The sequence below is a fragment of the Pipra filicauda genome, unplaced genomic scaffold (genome assembly GCF_003945595.2).
Source record: "Pipra filicauda isolate LSUMZ 115617 unplaced genomic scaffold, ASM394559v2 scaffold96_size2947999_pilon, whole genome shotgun sequence".
Lineage (NCBI taxonomy): Eukaryota > Metazoa > Chordata > Aves > Passeriformes > Pipridae > Pipra > Pipra filicauda.
This window is the reverse complement of record NW_024105164.1, coordinates 980,620-1,006,658: the sequence shown is the minus strand read 5'-3', so window position 1 is coordinate 1,006,658 and position 26,039 is coordinate 980,620. Positions and strand designations below refer to the sequence as shown.

The window sequence follows — 26,039 nt, the reverse complement described above, 5'->3', positions numbered from 1 at the left end:
AAGCTCTCAAAGCTGGGGCTGTGGCAGCAGGGCAGCGGAGGTCGCGGTGCGGAGTCGGATGGGAAATGTGCTCAGCGGTGGGCAGGCACCACGCCCTCGGAGAGCGAGCAGATTTGGGGACTATCCAGAAGGGAGTGAGGAAAATGGGAAAGAATGCGAGCTGTGTGCTTAGCCCGATGGAGGCGGTCGGCGGCAGCCGGCGGGGAAATGAAGGGAGGCGAGGGGGCCGGGCGGTGCCGGGGCTGCCCCCGCGGCGGAGCGCGGCTGCCACCGCCCGGCCGGGGCCGGGAGAGCCCGGGACAGGCGGGGAAACGGGGACACCGGTCTGGTCCACGGGCTCCCGCAGGGTGGCCGAAGTCCAGTAAAGCGTGGAAGGCTGAGACTGCAGTCCTTGAAGCATCCCACGGGTCGCAGCTGCAGAATTTCCTCCCCAGCTGGCGACGGGCAAGTCTGAGGTTTGCTGGACTGCCGTCGCTGAGATGTTTGGGCACCATCCTCATGGGATTCATCCAAAAAGTCAGAAAAAGTCAATGATGCTTCCAGTGAGCTTTCCCAAACATGGTAGCCCTGTACCAGTTTGTGACCAAGAGCCACATGCTACAAAATTCCCAGGGAGCTGCCTAGTAAACCTAGGTGGTCACAATAGTGAGTTTAAGGGCTTTACCAAACTCATAAGCACATAATTGGTGAGTAGATGAAAAGAACTAAAGTATAAATAATAGCTAATGAAATGACACAATGTTTCAGTGCAAGATTTAATATGAATAAACTGAAAAGAGCATAGGCCGTACCTATGCTTCAGAGATTAAATGCTTAAAGTGCTGGTGTCTCTAAAAGTGGGAACACCAGCAGAAATACAAATTCAGGAGGAGAGAAACAATTTCATAACAGAGACCTTCTTTTACTGGTCTCCCACGTATAGAATTATGAATTCTTCTCCCATTCTTTTCATTATGAATTATGATATTCCATCAGGAAGCTGGATGTAGCAATGCTATTTTCCATCATGCTTTCTTCTATTAACAAAGCTCATTGAAACTTCCATCTCATCTGTCATATCTGATGCTTCCTGTTATTTTTCCCTATGTGTCAGTCTGTGTATTAATGCAACATTCCCCAGTTTAGGCCTGTACTGTCTCATGAGTTGCTTTTCTTCAACTACCTCTTCCTACTTCTGTAGATTCGAACTGTTCCTTACACCACCTTGTCACAGAAGGATATTGAGTGCTATTAGGGAAGACCTTTTTGGGAATAAACAGATGAGGTATTGAATTCTTGGATGAAGACCTCTTCCTATTGGGTTTGACTATTAAAGGGCAGGGTGTATCTGTCAGGAATCTGGTGGGATGGAAGCCTGGAGGTCTTCCTTGCTCAGCTCTCTTTGCTTGCCATGGAAGACCCAGCTGGTTTCTTTGCCTCTGTGCCTGCTTTCATTTTCTTCATATTCACTTTTCATCATTTTGTATTCATATAACCTGTAAGTCCCCTAAGGGAACAGGTTATGCAGAGGCTAAGGACTACTGGAAAGGTCTTTATGGTACAATTAATTTCTCTAGTTGTATAACACTGATTCTTTACCTTATGCATAGAGATACTGAAGGAAAACAGCAGTGATCTGTCTGAATAGTCAGTGATTAGGGTGAAGGGTTCAGAAGAACAGGCTTTCAAACAGGTGTTTAAAAAGTCAGCCAATGCCCTTTCAGGAGCAAACCAAAATGATGAACATTCCTTGTCCTTGTCACACTTATTCAACACAAGCTTGGAACCTGCTGTATTCTCACAGGTATTATGCAGAGACTCCCTTGCATCTGGCAGATAGCTGGATTGGGGAAAAAGTCTGAGTCCTGCTTTGTCTTCGCAGAGACAGTGACAGGTGTTTGCTTGTGATATGCTGTGGGACACAGGCTGTGTGTGTGTCTCTCTCTTCTTACTGGTGGTGCTAAATCTGGGTCAAAGGAGCAGCCTGTATCCAAACACCCTGCCACCGGCACTGACGGCAGCCCAGCCTATGAGAAGCAGCTCTTTGAGCACCTTGAAGGAAGCAGCCTGACTCTCTTGACAAGTGTGGATCACCTCTGGGAGTGATCTGCAGGTTGGTTGCCACCCCAGGACTGGTTGCATTGCATAGGAGGAAGTACCTTTTGCTTTCAAGCCAGGACTCTTTGGGCACTTATGCTTTTTTAGGTGTGGTGCTCACCTGGGTATTCATTCCTGCCCACAGTGTTTCAAAGAGAGACTAGGTAGGCCCAGCCAGTTCCTAGGAGCACAGGGCATGCTTGCTGCTTGTGTGTGTGTGGTAGAATGCACACACATGCATATGCACATCTGTGTGTATTGCAATGAAGATTTAAGAAAACAACACCCTGCAGAATGACAGTAAAGGTTATTCATAATCAAAATTGTATAATCTGATCAAGAAAATTTAGTTCTATATTCTGAAAAGAGGAAAAATTACCATTATGCTGTGAAGGACCTGATAACTTCGTTCTATACCCACTTCTTTCTGCTCAGCTGGAGTTGCACATGCACATTCCCTGTGAGTTTGCAGCCATCCAGTGAAATCTCCACTGAGGGTCTCTGCACAGGTACATGGATGCAAGAGAGCTCTCCAATGTGTTAGGAAATATGTAAGTGTTAGTAAACATGTACTTCTGCAAATGTTTATGGAAACGTATTCTTAAGTTGTACAACATGGTAACATGTTTCTATAGCTCAATTTCAATCTAAGACATCCTTTGCTCTCTCTCCACCTTCTCCTTCTCAGACAGATTTATCTTGACAGATTGAAGACATGTAGGGGTGCTTACTGGTGCAGTTCCTGCATCTTGGTTGCAGATAGTAACTTTCACCTTTTGTGCTGATTCCTAACGAGTCCCTCAAGAGATGATTGGATACTTTAGCATCTGAACATTCTTAGAATAAGAATGGTATCAAGTAATTCAAATGTAGATAAAATACACCTGTTTGGGAAAAAAAAAAAGAGGCAGAGAAGACTTTGTTAAATGAAAAGTAATGAAAACATGGATATGTTAATACACTGTGCTGGGAAAAGTTTCAAAATGCAGCATAAACAGCTTACTCAGCACCAAGGTACTCTGTTTGGAAGTCTATTTTTTTTCTTCTCATGTTCAACAGTTGATTAGTGCTGCCACCACCACTTTTCTGTTCTCTTCCCCTGATGCAATTTGCAGGGATAACCACCATCCCTAGCTCAATTCACGTGTCCTGGAAGTGGAAACCAAATGCTTTTGTTGATGAGAACCTGCTGAAAATGGATTATTGCAAAGAGAATGAACATAGCACCCTAAGTAAGAAGGTATGGATATAGAATCATTTATCCATGGCTGTGTCTTTTTTTGTTTTATTTGCAGCAAAGAGTGACTATAGTTCCTCTCAGGGCCACATCAGCAGTGGCTGGTGAGCTCCTGGAGAGGCTGTCCTCTTGGGTCTGGTGAGTGAACTCACCTTCAGTGTCTCAACAAAAGTGACTGCTCTTTATTAACTGATGGAACTTTTTACTAACCATGAAATCCAAATGCTTTGAAGTTCTAATTCAGTGTTTGATAGTGCTTTGGGGGGAATTTATTAACTCTTTGGTGCTCTCTGCTCCTTACACTAAGGATTTAAGTGTGGGATATTGTCTAACAGTATGTGTGCTTGGCAGATTGACAGATAAACTTCTGTGGCTGTGCTCCTTTGACTTATCCTAACATGCTGAATCCCATTGTGTTAGTGGTTTCTGGTTTTAGAAATGGTCTTCCTGCGTACCTCTGAAAGGTTTCTTCTAGACCTGCTGCAAAAGGGATCTCAACAAAGACAGGAAAAAGAAGAATGGTGATGTTCTGTTGGCCGGTTTTCACAAGAATGAAAGGTTGGTGAATAAGGCCCAAGACACTGAAAGGAAAAAAAGATGTGAGGTAAGTGCTATCAGACATACATCGTTCCTTAGCCAGCAAATAGTGGTGCTCCACAGGGGTTTACGTCAAACACCATAGAGAGCAACACATAGCATGGTGACCTATGAGGTCCTAAAGTTTGGATTGTATTCTCACCCAGCTGACCTATCTCCCTGCCCTATCTAGCGTGGAATGAGGCAGCTTCCTCTGTAAATGCATATCCTGCCTCCTAGCAAGGAAGTGCTTGTACCATTTCCAAACCAGACAGACAATTTAAGCCCCATCTCGATTCCTGTCCAAAACTAAAGCATACACTAACAGTAAGGTTCAAATTTATCAGCTGAAAAGGAGCTTTACAGACCTGCATAAATGAATGAGTCACTCCATGCTGCCTGCAAAGCATTGCATGTGTTTCCTTAATTATAGAGTGCTCTTGGTTCTACCTTGTGTTAGGCTCTTCAAAATCAGATGACACAGACATGTCCTGTCCTCTGGGCTAGGTGGCTGTCTTGGTCTTTCAATATAGAAGGTCAGTGTCCCCCTCTCACCACCTGCTCTGTACCCTAGCCAGCAAGAAGGCAGATCTGCAATGTACCTGAGCCCTGAAGGATGGGATGTGATGTGGTGCTGTGCTGCAGGCAGCAATGTTCCTGCAAAGCAGCAGCTCTGCACCATAAGCCATGCTACCTGTGCATGGGCAGGGATATCTGTTGTACAGTCCCAGCAGTGCAACTGGATGTCTGGCATTTGACTGAGGTCTCATTCCTTAGTGTTTCTGCTGCTTGAGAGCTCTGAAAATGCTTTCCGTCCATTCAACTCTCTGATTCCATTCCACTGCTCTCATTTTGCTAGGGAGCAATGAAACACAACAGGCCCTAATAATACCAAGTTCAGTCAAAGGATCCAACCCAGACCTCCAGTGATCTTCCAAGTAGCTGCTGCCTTCTTAGTGACCTGTGCCAAGTTAGGTCTTGTCTCACTATTGTTCGAGCAGCTGCTTAGTGCCATCATCAGGGAGGGGACATCTCTCTACATCCCAGCTGGCCTGGCAACATCACCTGTATGATCATATAGTCCAGAGAAAACATCTTTGCTTGTGCCTTTGAGCCCTGCGGTCATCTACAGGTGCAAGAGCCACGTTGCTTCCCTAGGTAATCTCAGAAAAAGTGCAACCCTCAGTACCCAGGGAGAGGCACCTCTTCCGAATTATATATTCAGACTTGAGGAAGGACTGGGCTCAGGCTATACATTCTTTTATAGTCTCATCACCAAGACAAGTGTGTCATTCCAGGGTTAAGCCCTGGGACCCTCCAGTGTACAGTCACAGGCCTTCAGCACCTGTGGTGCCTGGGGTGACTACTTGCTGCTGGCCAGGGGCAAGTTGAATGCAGGCAACTCCCAGCTGTTGTTATTGCCAGTTTTGCCTGGTGTAATCCTGTTTTGTTGTTTTGTTTTGTTTTGTTTTTTTTTTTTAAATCAGGCTTGCCTCAGGGCCAGCAGGCACTGCATGGCTTACGGAAATTCTGCAAAGCAGAAGATTCCAGCCCCTTGTTTCCAAAACGAACACAACATTTACCCCCGTTTTTCACTCCTGCTTTTACAGTGACATAACGAAGATGCTCCGCGCCGCCGCCGCCGCTCACGGGGAGCGCTTCTGCTCTTCGGCGTTTCGCTGAAACTTTGGGAGTGCCCCCACGCCGAGCAAAGGCTCCCGTCTGGCCCCTCTCCTCACGGAGCTCGCACGGGGTCCCACCGCTGCTTCCAGCAGGAGCTTCCCCCGGAACTGACCCGGGCTGCAGCAGCCTGAGGGGTCCAGCTACATCCCAGCCGCCTCCTCCCCCTTCCAACCCTCCATCCTCAGGGGCCGACCTCTAAGCAGCCTCTTCTCACGACGGCATCTAAGTCTGTTGTCGCCTTTACGAAACAGAGAATGACTCCTGGACTTGTTGGTGTTCCACGGCTCCTGGGATAATAAGGCTGACAGTGGTTCCTAACAACGGGTAGTGCCACCCCTCTGATCGGTGTCACCAGCTGAGCAGATATAAAGGAGAGGATGCTTGCTGTCTGTGGGGAGCTGTTGGTGTGCCCTCTCCTGGTTGCTGAGCAGACAAGCTGTTTGGCATTTACTGATTATCTCTCTGCTACCTTACAGTTCCAGCTTGGACAGGCAATCTTCACAATTCCAGTTAAAAAATACTTCTACTGGCAGTGACTAGTCATGAATTCGTCTCGCCTAAACAACAGAGCTGAGAGCCACTTTAGAGCATCAGAGGAGCATGAACTGGAGACAGTGGGGAAGAAAGCTTGGGACAATCCTGTTTACAATGGCTCTCCTTCTACCTCCTTGAAGATTCAAACCATCTACAACCCCAAGTCTACCCTGGAAAATCCCTATGAGAACTTTGAAGAGATTAGGGATCCACTGTCCTACCAGGAAGAACAGAGCAAAGCTGTGGATGGGAAGACAAGTCCTTTCCTCAAGTGCTTCTTCTACGTCTTCAGAGGCATAAGAGGTAAAGCTCTGACATCCCACTAGAAAGGATTTATTAGCCCTCAGAAAGAACAATCGTATGGGGGGATGAGAGAAGGGATGCAGAAGGTAGAAAACTCATAGTGTCTGTGTAGCCTAGGGCCCTGCTCAACATACAGTAGCATTACTCCAGAGATCATGTCTGGCTGACCTGGAAGGAGCATTCTCATTCCGTGTGCCTGGCTATAGCTTCACAGTTTGTCCTGTTACCTTTACTACAAGGTAGTCGGAGACTAAGTGATGTGCTCAGGGTTTTGCAGTGAATCTGAGCTTTGGACAGAGCTGAGATATTCAGAACCCCCAGGAGTCATCACTGTGGTGATGAGACCATTCTGTCTATGTGTGCATTTTCTAGGCAGTGGTCTGGCCCCTGTGTTACAGTAACTTAAGAACTGATAGAAATATCTACCAGAGAAAATCTAGGACTGAAATGCAGGGGATTACAGGAATGTATCAAACAATGCTTTTCTTGAAGACAGCTGAAAGAAAGAGGTGCTGTTTTCCAGTTTAAAAAGCAAAGGGGAATGAAATATTATGTAGGCTTAATCAGAGACAATCAGAACTCTGGGAGCAAGATAAGTCTCCTGTAAGTATATAGTCCTGGGCAAGAGCATTATTTGAACAGTTTCTTATAGAAGGCATAAAATCCTAATATTGTAAAAACAGGGAAGATAGACCAAGAAACTGTTTCTTGTGAAAATTACATTTTCTTGCCAGTGTAGCTTTTCTTGTTTTCTTCCTGACTTGGAATGTAAGAACCTTTCTCAGAACTGTACCCTCTAACAGTACATGTGAGTGAATAACAGTATAGCTTGGTCCTGATTTGCACAACCCCTCTATGATCAATACTTATTTGTCATTGTCATTACAGTCTAACACTATCTATTCACATGCAGTCAGAGCTGAGGCTTTAGAGGTTTCTCCTGGCTGAGGAACGGTGCTGGGTGGGCTTGGTGGGTAATTACAGATTTCCTAAAGAAATAGCTGAAAACAAACCTCAAGTGATATAGTATTACAATTTCTGGATGCAATCTGAAAGGGTACTGGACCAGCCTCGTGGTCCTTCAGGTATTTTGGGCAACTCTCTGAACCAAGTTTTCAGGGATATTTGAGTGTCTCTGAATTTAGATGTTCCAAGTACACTTCTGTTCTCAAAGCAAAGAAAGTCTGTGCCTCTGCTTCAAACATATAGAAAGTAAGGTTTCTCTGCCTCATGGGGAAAAAACCCAAACCAAACCTGTTAAAGGTTGTGATGTAGTCATATCTGAGGATGAAGGTTGTCATTTAAATATGACCTGAACGGATGGGTGAGTTGTTTCCACTTGTTTTTCTGCATTGTGGAGATTCCTGTAGACGACAGGACACTCTCTCCTTCACAGCAGTTAATCCAGATCTTCTTCAGGCTGTTATTTCTGTTGCTGGTCTGGATTGTCCAGAACAGGCTACTAGTTGTCTGCCCAGGAGTGATGGCAGATTCTGGAACAGTCATTACGGTAGTTGATGGTGCAAAAAGCTCTCTGATCTGCTGAGATGCCAAAGACCTGTCAAAATGACAGGAGTAAATGCACACAGACCACTAGATCACTTTTGCTTGCTCCAGAGAAACAAAAGCGGTTTCTTATCTGCAAGAACTGACTTCAAATGTGTGGCCTTTGATCAGCTTTGATCCTGGCTCGCAGGAAGATGATTGCTGCATACTACTGGGGATAGGTATCAGGGCTGAGCTCTCTAGGAGTTGCAGGAAGCAGCAACACTATGGATATTATCGACATGGCTTCTATCACTAGGCTTTCAATTTGAAGTTCTTATGCCTTTCAACTTCAGGAGCATTCCAGAAATCACAACAAAAAGCCGTTTCAAAAAGAACAAACAAATACACTAATGGTATCAGGCGGTTCATCAAACCCAAAATATCGAGGCTTCTTTTAAAGGAAGTGTTTCTCTCTTATTGATCAATCCTGGTGACATTTAATGAGTTGCTTTGACTGTAGAAAGAAATAGGATCTCTAGCTGTTGCAATTGGCATAACTGTATTGGATTCAGCACAGCTCCATTGATAGATGTCCTAAAGCCAATTTGGCTCTAAATTTTATGCTGAAAATATTGAGTTGTGTTATGTGTGCAAGTCTTATGACCTACAAGAAAACTGCAAGAGTTTTTAGGTAAGCAAGGGACCTAATGGTGCAACGTGCACTGAAAGGACTAGTATCTGTAAAGCTAACATCAGATGCAGTTCTGCTACAGGAGTCCTAACAGAAGGTCAGCTGTTGGCACATGGGTGACTGAGTTGAAGTTTTATAGTTTCAAGAGACCTTGTGACAAATCTCTGCAAAGAGTAAGCTGAAAAACAGTCAGGAAAAGATCAGTCCGTAATGAGCTCAAACAGAAAATTGGAGAGTGATTTAGCAAAAATAAAAAGCCAATATATTATAGTTTTGGTCGGCCCCAAATCTTTTATTCATGCTGGAATTGTTCTAGTTCTTCTTAGGGGTTATTTAACACATTTTTATAGGTCTTAGTCAAGTTTTGAAATGAAAAGTGGTTTGACCTTAAAAAGTGACAAAAATTCAACTCCCAGCGGAGTTCTTTGAGAACAGGACTTCAGCTCCTCACATGGCCCTTGAGAATGGCCATCAAAACTCAACAGTCGCTTCTTTATACCCAACAGGTCTGTGGGGCACTACGCTGACTGAGAACACAGCTGAAAACAGAGAGCTTTATGTGAAGACCACACTGAGAGAGCTGCTAGTCTATGTTGTGTTCTTGGTGGACATCTGTCTACGTAAGTAGCTGTCATGTCTCATAGGCATCCTTTCTGTGTGCAGTGTGAGGGGAATAATGTGAGATTTTATTATTAGTCTTCCTTGCTCTGCTGTAAATGTTAAATTTATTGTACGTGCATTCATTGCAGCAGGAGGTTGTGTTATTAACCTATAGAATAGGTTAATAACTCTACACAGAAGTAAAATTACTGACCATTGCTAATTGATAATGGTTAGATTTAAGCAGTATTTTCTGATTCATATTATCAGTTCTAGCCATTGACACCACAGTCCTAGGAGAATCTGCTCAAGGTTTTTAATTAGTTTCACAGTAAATGTTCAAGACTCAGAGAGCAGCTCCAGAAACTTCCTGGCATCAAAGATACAGAGGTCAGAGAGATTTTCCCCTCTGAGACTGCAGGGGTGACTGTGGTGATAAAGCAGATAGCAGCTCTCACTGTTGTTCTTGGGTGAATTTAATGTGTCCGTGTACTGAATGCTAATGCTAATTGACTTTGTGTAGATGGAACAATGGGTGTTTGGTTTTGGGAAGGTTCATTCATTATCACAAATGAACACCAGTGGCAAGGGATAGTGAAGAGGATTATATTTCATGGACCCTATGGCAGGAGAGATTGACAGACAATAGCAACCTAAGTTATTATCACACTGGCCCAGGGAGACAGTGCTTCAGTCACTCTTCCTAAAGAAGCAAGAGGTGCACACAGGTACGTGTTGTCACACACTGACTCATCCAGAAGGTGTGGGGGGATTGTGTCTTGAACGTCAGCTGCTTTATTTTCCTGCTGTGCTTTCAAGAGCAGAACATGTTCTTAGTGATCACCATGATGGATGTTTTTCTGAAGGAAGAGGAGCACTGGAGAGTTGAAACAACATGCTCGTGGAAGTTAGAGCCTGCTACTGTTGGGGTTTCTTGGTGGATGAGAACTTACCTGGAGCTTTCCACTTGCAAAAACAGGGTGGTCTCTGTACCTTCGCAGCTTCACATCAGAAAGTCAAAATACAGAACATGGGCTTTGTTCTGAGAAAGAAAATTTCCCTCAGAAATTTTGTCTGAGAACCAAAATCATTACCTGGGATGTTCAGTTGCATCATCCAATGGTATTCTCTCTCTACTAACCTCTTACAGTCTGTCAGTCTGACGGTTTAAATTCTGCAACAGGCAACAAGTAAATTTGTAAATCCCTAAGAAAGCAAAAGGTCCTAAGATTTCTTCTCCCATGCCTTGCTCAGCTTACCTGTGAAAGTACAAGCTTTATATATATTTATTTATATATATATAATATATATATATATTTTTATATATATATTTATATATATTCACATAAAGTGAATATATAAATATAATCAGGCTCCTATATTCAGGTATAAGGAAGGACCCTTCTCTTATCTCTTCTCTTAGTGACATATGGAATGACAAGTTCCAATGCCTATTACTACACCAAAGTGATGTCTGAGCTCTTTCTGCAGACCTCTTCAGATGGTCGTGTCTCCTTCCAGTCCATCGGAAGCATGGCTGACTTCTGGGTGGTGAGTACAAATCTAGCTCAGCATGGGGAACCCTGTAAATCTCAGCTAGACTGGGACATTCAGTTCCCTCTGAATTTGCTACCTAGTGATTTCAGCAAGGCATTTTATTGCCACAAGCTTTTACCAGCTACTAGTAATAGTTGCAATAGCATTTGCGTGCAAAATACTCACTGACTTAAAATATCACTTATCCCTCTGAGCACTGTGGCCAGAATACTGGCTAGGATAAGTGTTGTGTGTGCCCAGAAGAGTCCATTTCCCAGTAATTTACCAGCTGAACAGGCAGGACATAACAAAAAAATTAAAGTGATCTGAGCATCTATTCATTGCACAGATGGAAAGAACTGATCCAGAGAGGCCAAGTGATTTACTTCATGTTTCCATGTGGTACAAGTGGCTTTGAATCCTACAGCCCCATGTCTTCATGCTGGTGTCTTAGTAGTAGGCTTTTGTCCATTTTCATGGCAATTTGGGAACAGCATACTTAACCTGCCTGTAATTCATGCCTGGGCTTGTCTGATTTTTAGATTCTTTATGAAGAAGCTGGATTAAAATTTGCACTGACTTTTATCAAAGAGAATAAAAAAGGGGAAAGATGTCTAGGGTCTAACATATTTCCGTCAAAGAACTGGTGAAGGAATAATGAGAGCCACAGTGAAGGCCATTGAGTTATTGCAACCACTTATCTCTGACAGACAGAAATTGTTCATCAATTATGTTTGTCTTTTTCTATCATATTAAAACACTACAGCAAACAATGGCACTATTGATTCTCCCCTGGTGTTTCCAGGATACTGGCATATGCCCTTTTCATAATTCACAACTGGTGCCAAGGCAATTCCTTGAGACTTGTGCTGACTGAAATGGAAAAGACAAAGAGACTTGCAGAGCTCTTGTCTCTTTTATGAGCCCAGGAAGGTGCAGCAACTGTACAACAGGCCTGTGAGAAACCAACAACGACCCTGCTGCCCAGCATCCCTCCTCTATTAGCAGTCCTGGTCTTTCCCCTCCTTAACATACATCCAACAAAGACATTACCTTTGTCTTGGGGAGCAGAGAGGGGCAGGTCACGTCTTACTATCTCAATCCCAGGCTAAGAAAATTCCCTCTGTGTGATCTACAAAGCAGTTGTTCTCCTCTCCCTCCCTTGCAGTATGCACAAGGTCCCCTTCTGGATAACCTTTACTGGACAAAGTGGTACAACAACGAGTCCCTGACAGCACACAGCACCCGGTCGTACATTTATTACGAGAATCTGCTGCTGGGTGTCCCACGCATGAGACAATTGAAGGTGAAGAACAATTCCTGTGTGGTCCATGATGACTTCAAGGAGGAAATCTCAGGCTGCTATGATGTATACTCAGAAGACAAGGAGGAAAGGGGCTCCTTTGGGCTCATCAATGGAACAGCGTAAGTACATCTAATCCAAATTAGTCTCTTCTAGTTAAAACAAGATCTGCTAAGCTGCAGGATGCTGAGGGTGAGTTTCTCACATAAGGCTGGAATTCCCCTTGCAGTCAGAGGCAGCAAGTCCTTTTCGTCTATCAATAAGGTCGAGTGTCTCTTTGAGGAAAAGCACAACAGAATGAGTGGCAAAGTGGGACCTGTTGGGAAAGCCGTGAAAAACCCAGTGAAAATTAGGTAGAAATTGTTGCCTGTCTTTAAGAGTGTGAAGCTAAATAAAGACCTCTGGGACCAGATCCATCAAAAGGAGGATACTATTTGCTTTCCTCTGGGATTTCAGGAGCCAAAGAGAAGAAAGTACATCTCTCTCATCTTGACAGCCTATTTCTCTATAATAATGTGAGGTAGCTTCCGTTTAATAACTCTTTACTTGCTGCATGAGTCTTGATCTGTGAACAAGAAATTATTGTTCATAAGGAAATATAAGTGCAAGAGTGTTCTAAGCAGATGGTTGTGTGCAATGTGATAGAAGGCAATAGAGCAGATCCTGGGAGCAGCCTCCATGAAAACAAGACTGACCTAGCCAACGGATCTCAGAATTTTCCCTCCATAATATTGCAAGTCATGTGTCACTGCTGGGAAGCACTAGACTAGAAAACTAACAACAATGAAGAACTCATTAGGAATTAAGTGCCAATTCTTTAATTAAAAACTGTTCTGTCCCTTGAAGATATAGTCTAATTTTCCAGGCTACAAGGTCATATCCAAGCCTGGGGTGGTGAAGCCTTTGCTTATGGTTTGTCTGTTGTAGATGGAGTTACCATTCTGAGGAGGAGCTGGGTGGTTCATCTCACTGGGGAAGACTAACCAGTTACAGTGGGGGAGGATACTACATAGACCTCAAGTTGACCAGAGAAGAGAGTGCTGAAGCCCTGCAAGTCTTGAAGGAGAAGCTGTGGCTGGATCGGGGAACACGAGTTGTCTTCATTGATTTCTCTGTGTATAATGCAAATATCAATCTGTTCTGTGTTCTGAGGTAAGCTGAGTCCAGCTGAAAATTCTTCAGCCTCTTGCATCTTCCTCAGTGCCATGGTTTCTTAAAATGCAAATACTTTATTAAGGTCTACCAGTGGGGTAGGTCTGAGTGATGTCAGTAGAAATTGTATGGATTAGTAAGAAGTCTTGGTCTTCCTGACATAACCAGTCACACTTCTCTTTATCTTTCACCCTTTCCTGTCACAGGCAGTGAAGCAGCAGAGATATGGCTGTGTACACACATGCACAACTCTTCCACTCATGGTCTGATGGATAGATCATGCTCAAGTTTACTGCCTCTCAAAATAATCCCAGAGCCTCCATCCTCTTGTTTATAATTATCAGAGTTTTCTTGTCCCCTTCAAGGTTAGTTGTTGAGTTTCCAGCCACTGGTGGTGCCATTCCTTCCTGGCAAATCCGGACAGTCAAACTTATACGATATGTCAGTGCATGGGACTTCTTCATTGTTGCCTGTGAAATTGTATTCTGTGTCTTCATCTTCTACTACGTGGTGGAGGAGACTTTGGAGCTGCGTATCCACAAGCTTCAGTACTTCACTAGCATCTGGAACATCCTGGATGTTGTTGTCATTCTGGTGAGGACTCTTACACATGTTTTGGGGGGAGCAATTGCAGAAAGGTATAAGAGCCAAAATAAATGAAAGAATGTGGGAACTAGTCCAGATAGGACAAGAGCTGGCAGAGGTTTTGCTTTAATACTAAAATGAACTAGCAGAATTAATGGATATATGTTCTTCTGTCAACTGTTAGGAGAAAATACTTTCTTTAGAGATACCCTAGAGACTGTGAAAGCAGGGCATCATTCAGCGCATCAAGACCTTATTTCCATCCCCCACCAGTAGACTGCAGCTGTGAACTGCTATATCAAGGAGTTCTGTGACACTTTAATTTCTGAGGAAAGCATAGGTACAGTGGTCACTGCAGACTATTCCTCTTCCTCTTTGCAGCTCTCCATTGTCGCCATTGGATTTCACATCTTTCGCACCATTGAGGTGAACAGGCTGCTGGGAGAGTTGCTGAAACACCCCAACACCTACGCAGATTTTGAGTTCTTGGCATTCTGGCAGACGCAGTACAACAATATGAATGCAGTCAACTTATTCTTTGCCTGGATCAAGGTATTGTAGTGGGTCTGGGAGGTGCCAGGTCTCCAGTCAGACCTCTTCCTCTAGATAATTTGGGGGTTGTCTCTTCCATCCCTCTGAGTAAATGAGTGTAACAGCTATACAGCAGAGGATTTTCCTCAAAGTCATATGCTCTGTTTTGCAGTAAATCTGGACAACTTTTCACCCTGCATTCTGAAGCCAGTTATTGGGAGATAACATCCAGGGCGATGAGCTCAGACATTGTGGTATAAAAGTGGTTTTAGAAAATGCTGAGTACAATGTAACTTTGTCTATCCTGTACTATTTTAGTATTCTGGAGGATAATCTTGTAAACCATGCTTTCCTTTCATGATGATCCCTCAAGAACTGGAAATTACTCATGTGTTGGCGTGGACTTTGCATTTCAACCAAAGCGTCTTGGCGTGGTGGAAAGCCACTCTCTATTTGGGGCTCCTTGTTAGCTTTAAGAAATTTGTCCTTCTAGCAGTCCCTGTTTGTATTTTGCTTTGACACAGGGAACAAAGCCATATGTTTATGACCTCCAGGAGGATGGTGGCACACCCGGGACAAATATCCTGAACACTAAGCCGCTATTCCTCTAGCCCAACTTTCTTCTCAGTGCTTTGGTACTATAGTGAACCTCTTGTCAGTAAGCATGCACATACCTGAGGGAGACTGACCTAGCTGATGGTTTGGCCTAACTTTTTCCCCATTCTTTCATCCTGCAGATATTCAAGTACATTAGCTTTAACAAAACAATGACCCAGCTCTCCTCCACACTGGCACGTTGCGCCAAGGACATCCTGGGCTTTGCCATTATGTTCTTCATTGTCTTCTTTGCCTATGCCCAGCTGGGTTACCTTCTTTTTGGGACACAAGTGGAAAACTTCAGTACCTTTGTTAAATGCATGTAAGTGTATAAGATAGAACCATGTTTCCATAATTTTATCAAAAGAATTTCACCCTTCCCTACAGATACAAATCTGAATGTCAATCAGATACCTGTTGTATCTCATTGTAATAAAGTCACAACAGTTAATAAGTCACTCATAGTCCTTTAGTTGTGACATCTTCATGGACAAAAGAACACAGTGAGAAAATTGAGGGTAACAGACAGATTTCTGGTTGTTGGGGTTTATTGCTAAGGATGAGTAGCTGAACCTACACTCTGACCGAGTGGCTTAGACCCTGCTCTGGCTTGTTCTTATGCCCATCTGGGCTGCAGGTGGGTTCAGGTTCACCTCAGGACTGTTTGAGGTTGTAGGATAAATCCATGTGCCTTTGTGTGATCTCGGGCTCTTTCTTTCCTCCAGCTTCACCCAGTTTCGGATCATTCTCGGTGATTTTGACTACAATTCCATTGACAATGCCAACAGGGTCCTTGGGCCTATTTACTTTGTCACCTATGTGTTCTTTGTTTTCTTTGTGCTCCTGGTAAGCAAGAAAGTACTCCTTGTCCCAGTATTGACAGCAGTGTTTGAGAGACCCCTCCTGACATTCCCTGAGTTTGGTGCAGCGCTAATGCTTTAGAGGGAAAGGGAGTTTGTTACAGAAGCTTTGCAATGCGAATAGACCACAGTAGGCAAAGAGTGTGTTATTACAGTTGGGGATTTGATTATTAGGGTGACTTAGAGCCATATTCACATGTTTTAAGGTGAAGACTAAATCTGACTGGAAAAACCACTAATGTGTCAGCTGAATTCAAGGGGATCAGATCAGCTGTTCTGTAAAAGGCAGTGAAAAAACCATGGGGGAGAGTCTCTGGCTTCCTAGGTAACGAATGCAGAGGGATGCTCATAACATCCAGGTTAAACAGCCAGTGTCAGGAATCCAAATGTAACTTCAGATTTTTCAAAAAAAGCTATCCAAGGTAGTATTCGAGCTGGTAACAAATACCTGCAATCACTGCTTTCACTGCAAAAACATGAGAAAACACAGTGTGGCTGAAAGGGGCCTTCTCTTCACCCAGTTTAATTTGCCCAAGAGAGACTCTGTGGGGAAATAGCTCCTTGTTTAACTAAGTCCTGCCTCTTGCTGCTTCAGTTGCTGGAGCAGGCAAGATGTCTTATGCATATTCACCTCTCTTCTTCCCCTTTTTCTAGAACATGTTTCTGGCCATCATCAATGACACCTACTCAGAAGTCAAGGAAGAGCTTTCAAGCCAGAAGGATGAGCTGCAGCTCTCTGACATCTTGAAGCAGGTGATGAATAGTGAAAGCCATGCTACTTTCTAGCTAAATCATGAAGCATTTTTTGGAAGTCCCTGAACTAAGTGGAATTTACTAGAGAGAAACAGTGGTTGCCAACTCCAGATCTATCTTCTTTGTGTGCAGAGGAGTCACAGTTCCTTTCTGGAATAAATCAAGCTCCCAGATTCTTTAGCAATGAGAAGATGAAAAAGCAGAGGTTGGGGGAATCTTCTTACTTGATGTAGTGTTTCTGAGAGACTTTTCTTCCCAGGATGGTCTCTAAACAAAGTCCTTTCAAGTCCTTGATAGATTGTACTTTGATCAATAACACGGCAGGTCCTACTTTGCTAAGCTGAGCATGTTACAGTGGTGCAAATGTAGTGGGTTACATCTGGATTTCCCATGGGCGAATTCCAGAAAAGTTCCTGGAAGGTCACAACTCTGCTGTGGGAGCAATATTCTGCAAAGAACAGTATTTGAGACATTGTCTTAAACAGCTGATGGACTGAGAGATCAGATAAAAGAATTGTGAGAAGAAAAGCAGAGGACTAGCATGTTGCTGTCACTTTGAAAGTGTGATCCTAGTTTAGAGATGAGGTTCATTCAGCAGTGTTGTATTTTTGCTTGTGGAAAACTTAAAAACTTCCTGTATTACTTAGCGTAGGCTCACCTGTGCTCTGCTCTACTTTTGACTGTTCTGTCTGCATGATTCTGTGTCTGTTCGCACCTTTTTGCACCTTTGGTAACAGAGCTACAACCGGACACTCATGAGGCTGAAGCTGAAGAAGGAGCAGATTTCTGATGTGCAGAAAGCACTGCAGAATGGAACAAAAGAACTAGACTTTGAAGACTTCAAGAACAGCTTGAAGGAGTAAGTGAGTCAGGTTGAGGGATGCCCACTTAGCTCTTTCTGTTGGTAACATGGGTAATCTAGATTCTCTGGTTTTCAAGACTGGGAGAGCAGTTAGCTCAGATCTGGGCAATTTAAGACTCAAAAAAAAAAATAGTTATCTTTCCCCACATGTTTAATCTGCTGATCTAAATAGGTTTGTGTTACTATCTCTTGCCCATTTGGAGTGCTGAGGTTTGTCACTGGCAGGAGGAAACAATACACTGATTTCAAAAGTGGTGTTCCCACACTGTTAGAGCTTAACAGTGTAATTCTGTGCTTTGAGTTTTCTTTCTATTCTTTTTCAGACTGGGCCATGCAGATCATGAAATCACAGCAGCTTTCTGCACGTTTGACAAAGATGGCAACCACATCCTTGATGAAGAGGAGCAACAGCAGATGAAGCATGACCTTGAGGCAAAAAGGGTAAGAAAGGGCAAGGAAAGAAATCTTCTGTTTGGTAGAGTTCACTCCAAAGTGGTCCCAGAAATCTTTTTGGGTTTGGGGTATAAACTAAGCAGGCAACTCAAATACAGTTCCAACTGTGCCTGGATAACAGCTGAGTATATCACTGCCTGTGAAGCTGTGTGTTATTCACAGTAAAGCTGACACGGAGTTAGTATCCAGCTTTGCAGGAGTTTCTTTATCTTCCAGGTTGCTCTGAATACAGAGATTGAAAATTTGGGGAAATCCTATGGTGACAACAACCTGGATGAGAATCTGGTCTACAGGGAAGCAAGGAATAACCACACCAATAAAGCCAGCTGGGTCTCCAAAGAAGAGTTCCAAGTGTATGTTTGTGCTGTCAGTAGTTTCAACCCTCTGCAAATGAGGAGTCTGATTCCCTTCTGCTTCCTTCCCTGATGTAACTCTTTACAGTGGTGTTGAGCGGTTTCAGTAAGATCTTGTCTCTTTTATCTTGCACATGCATAAATAAGCAGGTCAGGAGATAACTGGGACAATTCTAGTAATGTAGTTTGCCTGTTCGTATAAAAAATTAAGACATTTTGCTTTCTGCCTCTTGAATAACCTCTGCAGCTGTCAGCTGGCCACAGGCAATATGCCATCATATTTCAGATCAGAAGGTGGCCCAGATAACTGGGCCAAGGGAAGCTGATACCTTTACAGAAGATCCTGTGGGAATAAATATCCTTGATTTATAGCCTAGTTGGCCTTTATCGTCCAGGTCCAAGAATAACACTTGGCTGTTTCTTCCACAGCAGAGCATGGGATAAATACAGCACAGAGAATCAGGAGATCCTGATTCTGCTACTGAGAAACACTGAGCAAACCACATAGGGCCATATCAAAGGAGAGGCAGGTGCAATACTTAATAATGGAATTATATTGTGTCTGAACTGTGATCCAAAGTGGCTGGGATCCATCCTAAGCAGAATCACTGATTACAGATGAAAACACAGTACAGCAGGAAGTTATGCCTTCAGTGGGTATGAATCAATATTTGATGGGGAGCATTCACTCCTGTTTGAGGTCTGGCCCATTGTCTGTGAGATATCTCCTGCAAATCCTACAAATCATCACAAGAAGAGGCTTACAAATGCTCTCTGTGTCTCCCCCAGCCTGCTGCAACGTGTACTGCAGCTGGAACTGTCCATAAACAGCGTTGGCTCCAAGACTGATGCAGTGGTGAGCAAGCTCGATGTGCCAGAAAGAAGCAAGCTGAAGAGGAAGGACCTGGTGGGCAAACCACTGGATGATGTTAGTAAGGTTGGTAGCCCTCCACCATGCACCTGAACCTGCTTCACATTAGGTCTTCACAGAGCAGGGCTGTGTGAAAGGACCTGGTATTATCTTTGCTTTTCCAATCCACATTGACATAAGACAGAAAGGGTTGGCCAGGGTCAGCATTCTGTATGATCAAGCCTTTTCTGTTCAAGAAAAGTAACACTTTGCTTTTATGTCCCCTCAGTTAACCATGGTATCTTTAAACACACCTTCTGGCTCCTTTGAGGCCAAGCTCAATCCTGTGGCAGTGGATGCAATTCACTGACAATTCAGTTGCTTTGTAACTGCTTATCCTCAGACATTAAAAGAAAAATTATCAGATGGTCCTTTCCAGCAAGAACAGCTCGTGACAGTGTTGTGGACTGTGATCTTAACAACACCTTGCCTGTGGATTATTTATAAGACATATGTGATGGAAGACTGTTAGCAGTGTGCTTACAGCATCTCGCTGCAGAATTGTGACTTTTGCCAAAGACTGCCTATATCCAGTCATCCAGTGTATTTTGGGTCTTCAGCTTTAAAGTCAAAGGCAGCAAGGCATGTGGGAATCATGTCATTACTTCATGCTTTTATGGCCTTAATAATGAGAATAGCCAAATGGCACAAAGTGACCTAGCTGAGTAAGAAAGAAGCCTTCCTTTTACAGGGTAGTCTTGTGATCACTTCCCATTTAAAGAGTGTCTTGAAAGGTCCAACTTCTCATGTGAATGTACCTGAAAGCTTATTTGAGTAGTTGTTTGCAGATTTGCTTTGCCACAGCATTTCTGTGAATGTTCTTGTAGAGGGTGAAAAGGGATGAATCTTTCCTTGTTTGTTTAATGCTTGAATATGCATTCATCACTGTACTGCAGTAAACAGTATATTAGATCTTTTATAGACAGGCAGGATTGTACTAATTTCTGAAAGAATGTGGGAGGATATTTAAGTATCATGCACACCTTGCCTCTCTCCTAGAGTGTCGCTGAAGTTCTTGGTACCTTTCTTCTGGTTTACAGGAGGAAGAAGCCAGTCAGGAAGAGCTGCACTCCCAGAGCCTAGACCAACTGCGGAAGGAAGAAGCAGAAAGTTGGGGGATGGAACATGTCCAGAGAAACAACCTGAGTGGTAACTCTTCCCAAAACGGTGTCTACCACATCTTGCCCCGGTCAAATGTGCTGGGCTCACAGGTGTCCAAGAACATCATCCAGCCACAGCTGGATGTGCACTTCTAGCAAACAGCCAAGTGCTCTCACTCTGGCTCCCACGGTACTAAGTCACTGTCAGTTGTTCTCCCACTGTTAGGATAATCCAGACAGCTGGACATAGACACCACTGTTGTCAGAAACTGTTGATATGAAAAATCAGGGCTGCTCTTTTTCAGTGTAATGATGTATAATGTCAAAGAGTAGAACTTCTGCCCTCTCTCCCCTCAGTATCTCTGGAGTAGGTGGAACTTGGAACCAGGTGATGTATGAGGTTTCTGCCTCTCTACAAGCTGACACAAAGTCTCTTATCTATCCTTTCCTAAAAAGCAGGAACCCCAGAACTCTGAACACTTCTGTCCAGAGTGGTGTATTGCAACTTGTTCCCAACACATGCAATTGTCTGCAGAAAACAGATGTGATTATAATGTAAAGAAAACAGAATATAAACATTAGAGTGAAATGGAAAGAAGAAATTTAGTTGTGTCTACCTGGTTACAGACAGTTTTGTTCTGCTGTAGCTTGTTTCCAGATTACCTTGGTAACCTTTCTGTATCTTAGATTTAGATGTTGAGAGAAGAGGATACTAACACCTAACTTCGGACAACTACAATGAGAATTGACTGACAGCGTAATTGGGAGGAAATCTGAAATACTCTAAACTGAGAAGCAGTTGTTACTGGTAAAGTCTTAGGTCTGAGTGTTAGGGAACAAACTTCTGGTTATATGGTCTCTAACACAGCTGTTGACCCTCTATCATTTATTTTCACACTCCTTAAATTGCATCTCAAGGTTCTTTAAAAAACTAGCACCAAATTTCTGAAGTTGTGATCTTTCTTGATTTTGCCGAGGAAACAATTTGCAGTTGGGGGTGCTGACACCATTTCAGTTGAAGAATATTGTGAAAATGAGATGTGTCAGTTTTTCAACCACATACTTCTTTTCCAGGCATTTCTCCCTTTGCTGAGATTTCTCTTTCCTTGTAACTGGTGCAGGCTATTGCTGCTATTACAGGGTCAGTGTAAATGTATTCCAAATATCTTCATCACTCGTATTTCACAGTCGTTCACCTCAAATAGGCTCTGTAGGCTTAAAGCCAATAGAAATGTGAGTTGTACCAGACAGTTGCTAACAGTTCTCATTAGTGCTACACTGTTTAGCATGCTATGCAGTGCAGTGATAAGTTTAGTGTGGACCTTCTGCAGGGGCATTTTGTATTGCCACCTTTTTTAAGATGTGTGTGTCACTGCATTCTGTGGAAAGCCTCTCTGGCAATATCTGATGGACCTCAGGATCAGCCCTGTCCACAGATGGCCCAGGCACCAGGGCTGTCACAGCTACAAGATATCACTGATAAATTAAAGCAGAGGGTCTTTCAGCTGCAAGGACCTAGCAGGAGCTGTGAGGAGGAGCTTGTCACCCAGCCCACAGTGAGCTTAGATTTTGGACAGGAGCTGTGGGCACAGTAACTGGAGGCTCTCACAATTCACTTCCCATCAGCTGGTCCTGCTGTTGGGAACAAGACTTGCCTGGGAGACATTGCCATAATTCTTGACTCCCATTTCTGCTGAATTGAGAATTGAGCAAGAGCTTCCTACCTTCAGCTTTTCCAGCTGAACTTGTAACAATGGTGTTGCTTACTTCCTCCTGCTCTCTGCATTGAAGCTATTATCTTACTCAGAAGAAAACAGCCTATGTCAGGAGAACTTCCTGAAATGGGCTTTCTTTCTTTCTTTCTTTTTTTTCCAAAATTTTAATTAAACAGGAAATCTATATGCTAAATTGTAATTGAACAGAGGAGCTATGTGCTCTGTAATGGGCTTGAAGAGTGCACACAGCCCCCCCTTGCAGTTAACTAATCAGGTCCTTTGTGTGTTGAAAGACACAGAGGGAGGTTCTTCCTTAAACTCATTTGTAAGACCCTGTTTTAGATCCTGGATCAATATCAGTCTATGATTACCAAGGCATAATTGCAAAATCAAAAATGTAAGCTCTTTCTTTGAGGTCTCTGAAGGAATGCCTTTTCCACAGACTCAAAATATTGGGTGAGGTTCTGAGTCTCTGTTACGGCATAGATATGAAATACTTGGGATGCCGATCTGTGAAGAACTAAGTCTAACACCATGGGAGAAATCCAAGAAGCAACTGTCTGCTTGAGGTGTTTGATCCTGTGCTAATGGAGTCAGTGGAAGATATATTGCTAGCTGAGGCTTAGCTTCTGAACAGAGCAATAATTACCATGAATGCAACAGGATCCTGAATTCATGTCCTGCCAAGAAAATTAAGGTAAAAATTATCATCTCTAAGGCCTGGCTTTATAAAGCCTCAGATTTCTCACAGGAAGAATGTTGTTTGGTTGTTCTGCTCAACAGAACAACCTTCTGCAGAGAAGGTGGTACAGGACCTCCCTCTCTGCATTGCCCAGTGTTTCTGTTCCCCTCTTCAGCTGTACCAAACACCCACAGGACCAGCCCCACCGATAACTTGCCCACTGAGGCAGGGATACTGCAGTCACTGCAGAACAGTGAAAGAGCCTGTCACTAGGCACGGGAAGGCAACCTCCACCACCCTGCTCCTTTCTGCATAGGGACCCCCATAAGTGTCAGAGAAAGTGCGGGAAGCACAGAGAACAATGGTGTGATAGCTGGACTCAGATCCATGGGACAGTAACCAACAGCCTCAGGCAACCAGCTCACAGGCACTGTGGTCTGCTCTTCAGCGCATCAGGAGAAACAAAATGGTCATGTTTGCGCTGCAGGGTTTGTTCTTGCCCAAAACTTGGGAAGCCAGCTTTCCCCTGCAAAGGGAGGGCATAGGAGTCTTCACAGGGCCACTGCAGCTGGGAGAGATGCCTTCCCCTCACTTTGCCTCTCTGTAGTAAACACAGGAGACTGTAGCCAGAGACTAGACTCTAGACCAGCTTGCCGGGACTCCCCCCTTCCCACTGGCAAGAACAGCCTGGCAGCCTCCTCTCCTTTGGGCTTAGGGGGCAGTAGTCAGCCTGCCATGTTGAGGAGCCCTAAACCAGCTCTGGCTGGGATCAGACAAGAACTGCAGGCTGCCATGGTCTCCCGGGTCAGCTTCTTTCCCACTTTCTGGCAGAAAGACCACTCCCTTCACCCTGTGCTGTGATTTTGGTGGTGCCAGTGCTGCTCAGTATAAAACAACTTCTGTCACTGGCATGTGCCTGTGACTGCATTGATGTCTTCTCTCTTGCATGTACCTCTCCATGTAACTGCCTTGTCTGTTGTGTGTCCACATTGTCATGTGTATGATGTGTCCTAGAGTAGGGCAAGGAAATTACTTGTTCTCAGCAAGAGCTTGTGTGTAACTGTCAATTGTGTCTTCAAGCTGGTTAAGAAATAACATAAAACCACTGAATGGTAAGTTCATACAGCTTCTCTTTTCATATATGTGTTGTCAGGCCTCCTGTCAGGAGCTGTTATTATTTAGATGCTGTATGTCTGACGGGAAAAATAAAGTATTTTTTCCTCAAAAAAAATAGGTGCGTGGCTGTGTTTTGTTTCAATTTGTAGAGGCTAGCCTTCCAAACTGCACTGTCCCAGCTGTGTCTTGAGGTGGTTAAAAATCTTTGGGAGGAGATTTGGAAAAGTATAAGGTGCTCTGAAGAGATACCACCACCGTGGTTATTTACATTGGCAGTTGCAGTGGATATGACCTCTTACCCATTCTGGTAGGTCCTGTGTGTGCTCCAGAGAGGCTGACATAGAGCACTCTCAAATTCAGCCAAGGGAGAAGGAAACAGTGTCCTAACTATGGTTCCCAAGCACAAAGCGAGGCACAGAGAGATTCACTGATGTGTGCAGGGAGGGGCACGGCAGAGACACGGCTCAGGCATCTGGCAAGGGGCAGCCCCAACCAGCTGTGGCCATGAGCATGGAAAGCTCCTGGTAGCATCTCTTCCCTGTGTCTCTCCAAGAATATGATGCCATTACCATAACAATGAGCAAGCCTAACTTTTCATGTTTAAAAGGAACACATAAATCTCCAGACCCCCCCCAAATACAGTCAAGCTCTATTTATGTTATGTATTTATGTATTTATGGTATTTTATGTTACCTATCAGCCAGTTTTAGTGTACCAGTAGAGGTCAGCACTACTCACAACCCTTTGCACCTACAGCCCCTTCTCAGTTCCGTTTTCAAAGGAGGCCAGAAGCAAATCTCCCATTTGTTTTAGTCAGAGAAACTGGGACATAGAAAAATTTCTTTCTTGGTATCAGAGAAAAGACAGAAGCAGAAATCAGGGTTTCCAACACACTTTATGATACTAGACCCTCACACTTGAGTATTTGTTTCAGGCTTTATCACTCTGGTAGATCCTTCTCCCTACAACCTGTAAACAGGGTTTGTAGAGATTTTGCTCATTTTTTTCAGTCTTGTGGAAAGTCCTTAATAAGTGTTATTATTAGCCTAGAGCTGCTGATAACTGACCAGCCTTTAGCACAGGAGGTTGTTGGCTGGAGACTGCCCTGCCCCTGACTCTTACAAAGACAGCCTAGCAGGAGTCACTTAAAAAGAAAAAGCAACATCAGGGAAACAACTATCAGTATTCACAGAGTTTATCAGTAACTAGTGAAAAGGGAGGGGAGAAGCCAGCAGCATCTGATGCTCCAGCTGGTTACAAACCCAAATGAAGTGTCGTGCCATCCCTCCACTGGTCACAGAAGCCCTAATTCAGGGTCTCCAAACCCAAAAGCAAGGAGCCTGGTAGTGTGAGAGCAGTAGAAGTAGGAGGAATTTCAGTTGAGTGCCAGGTCCAGCCCCCATGCTGGGCTTAGTGGCCAGGGGATATGTCAACATGAATATGTTTTGGAGAGAGGTGGCAGAATTCAATGTTTGAGGAACTGAGTAATAAGCCCTGCTCGTGACCGAGTTTCGGAGGTGGAGAATGCCAGGCGTAGCTCACTGCCAGTCAGCCATGCTGCACACATGCCAGGCACCTACACGGGTGGCAGAAGGGGGCCAGCCCCCTGGGGTGCGGTGAGCTAAGGCCCAGCCCTCACTGAGGAGTGCTGAAGGAGGAATGCGAACGCTCAGTTGACAAAACAATGGCTGTTTGGTGATGGGTCTCCAGCCTGAAGTCAGCCAGGCTTTGCTGGGGCATGCCACAGCAAGTTACCAAGAGAGCCCATGTGCCTGGCAGTGACAGGGTTCTACAGCACAGGATGTCCCAGACTCTGGATGGTCCTGTTTCCTGGGCACTGTCATCCACAGAAGATACCAATCATTTCTCTGCTCGTACACTCACCCCTAGGTGCCAGAAGGCACAGCAGCCTAAGAAAGAGCCCCTCAGAGCAACACGCAAAGCAGGAGCTTGAAACTGGCTTTGCTTGTGCTGCCTGAGAAGGGACTGAGAAGCCATCCCAAGCGACCATTTCTAGTGGCTGTGACTACCTTCAGGGTTCTCTTCTGCAAAAAGCATCAGAAATAACAGCAAAGGGGGAGCTCAGAAAAACTCCATATATGTGCATACACACATGGACACACACACCAACATACTGCTGTAATGTGTCAAACCACCCAGGTTGTTCAGACATGTCTGGAGTTCACATAGGGAGCAGGTTTTGAAAGCATGTACAAAGATTTCTGGGACAGACAAAAGGCCAGAGCTTCTTCTCAGTTCCCTATATAATAGACAACTGTTACAGCAGCAAGAGATGGTAAGCTTTCTGAATCCTTTCAGGAATACGGCCTCTTCTGCCTCAAA

The 26,039-nt window shown here is 44.2% G+C and overlaps 1 protein-coding gene across 1 annotated transcript; it reads left to right on the top strand.

Annotated features, from left to right (window-relative positions):
* Positions 1-222: 222 nt before the first annotated feature.
* Positions 223-23,772, top strand: PKD2L1 (polycystin 2 like 1, transient receptor potential cation channel). Its single transcript, XM_027720718.2, has 17 exons — positions 223-3,316; positions 3,734-3,917; positions 5,500-6,409; positions 9,095-9,208; positions 10,612-10,739; positions 11,893-12,149; positions 12,955-13,179; positions 13,545-13,773; positions 14,146-14,316; positions 15,033-15,214; positions 15,618-15,738; positions 16,407-16,505; positions 17,243-17,364; positions 17,691-17,808; positions 18,037-18,173; positions 18,963-19,110; positions 20,124-23,772. Exons 3-17 carry the CDS (start codon positions 6,115-6,117, stop codon positions 20,337-20,339), a joined length of 2,562 nt encoding a protein of 853 aa, XP_027576519.2. The 5' UTR covers positions 223-3,316; positions 3,734-3,917; positions 5,500-6,114; the 3' UTR covers positions 20,340-23,772.
* The last annotated feature ends 2,267 nt before the right edge of the window (positions 23,773-26,039 follow it).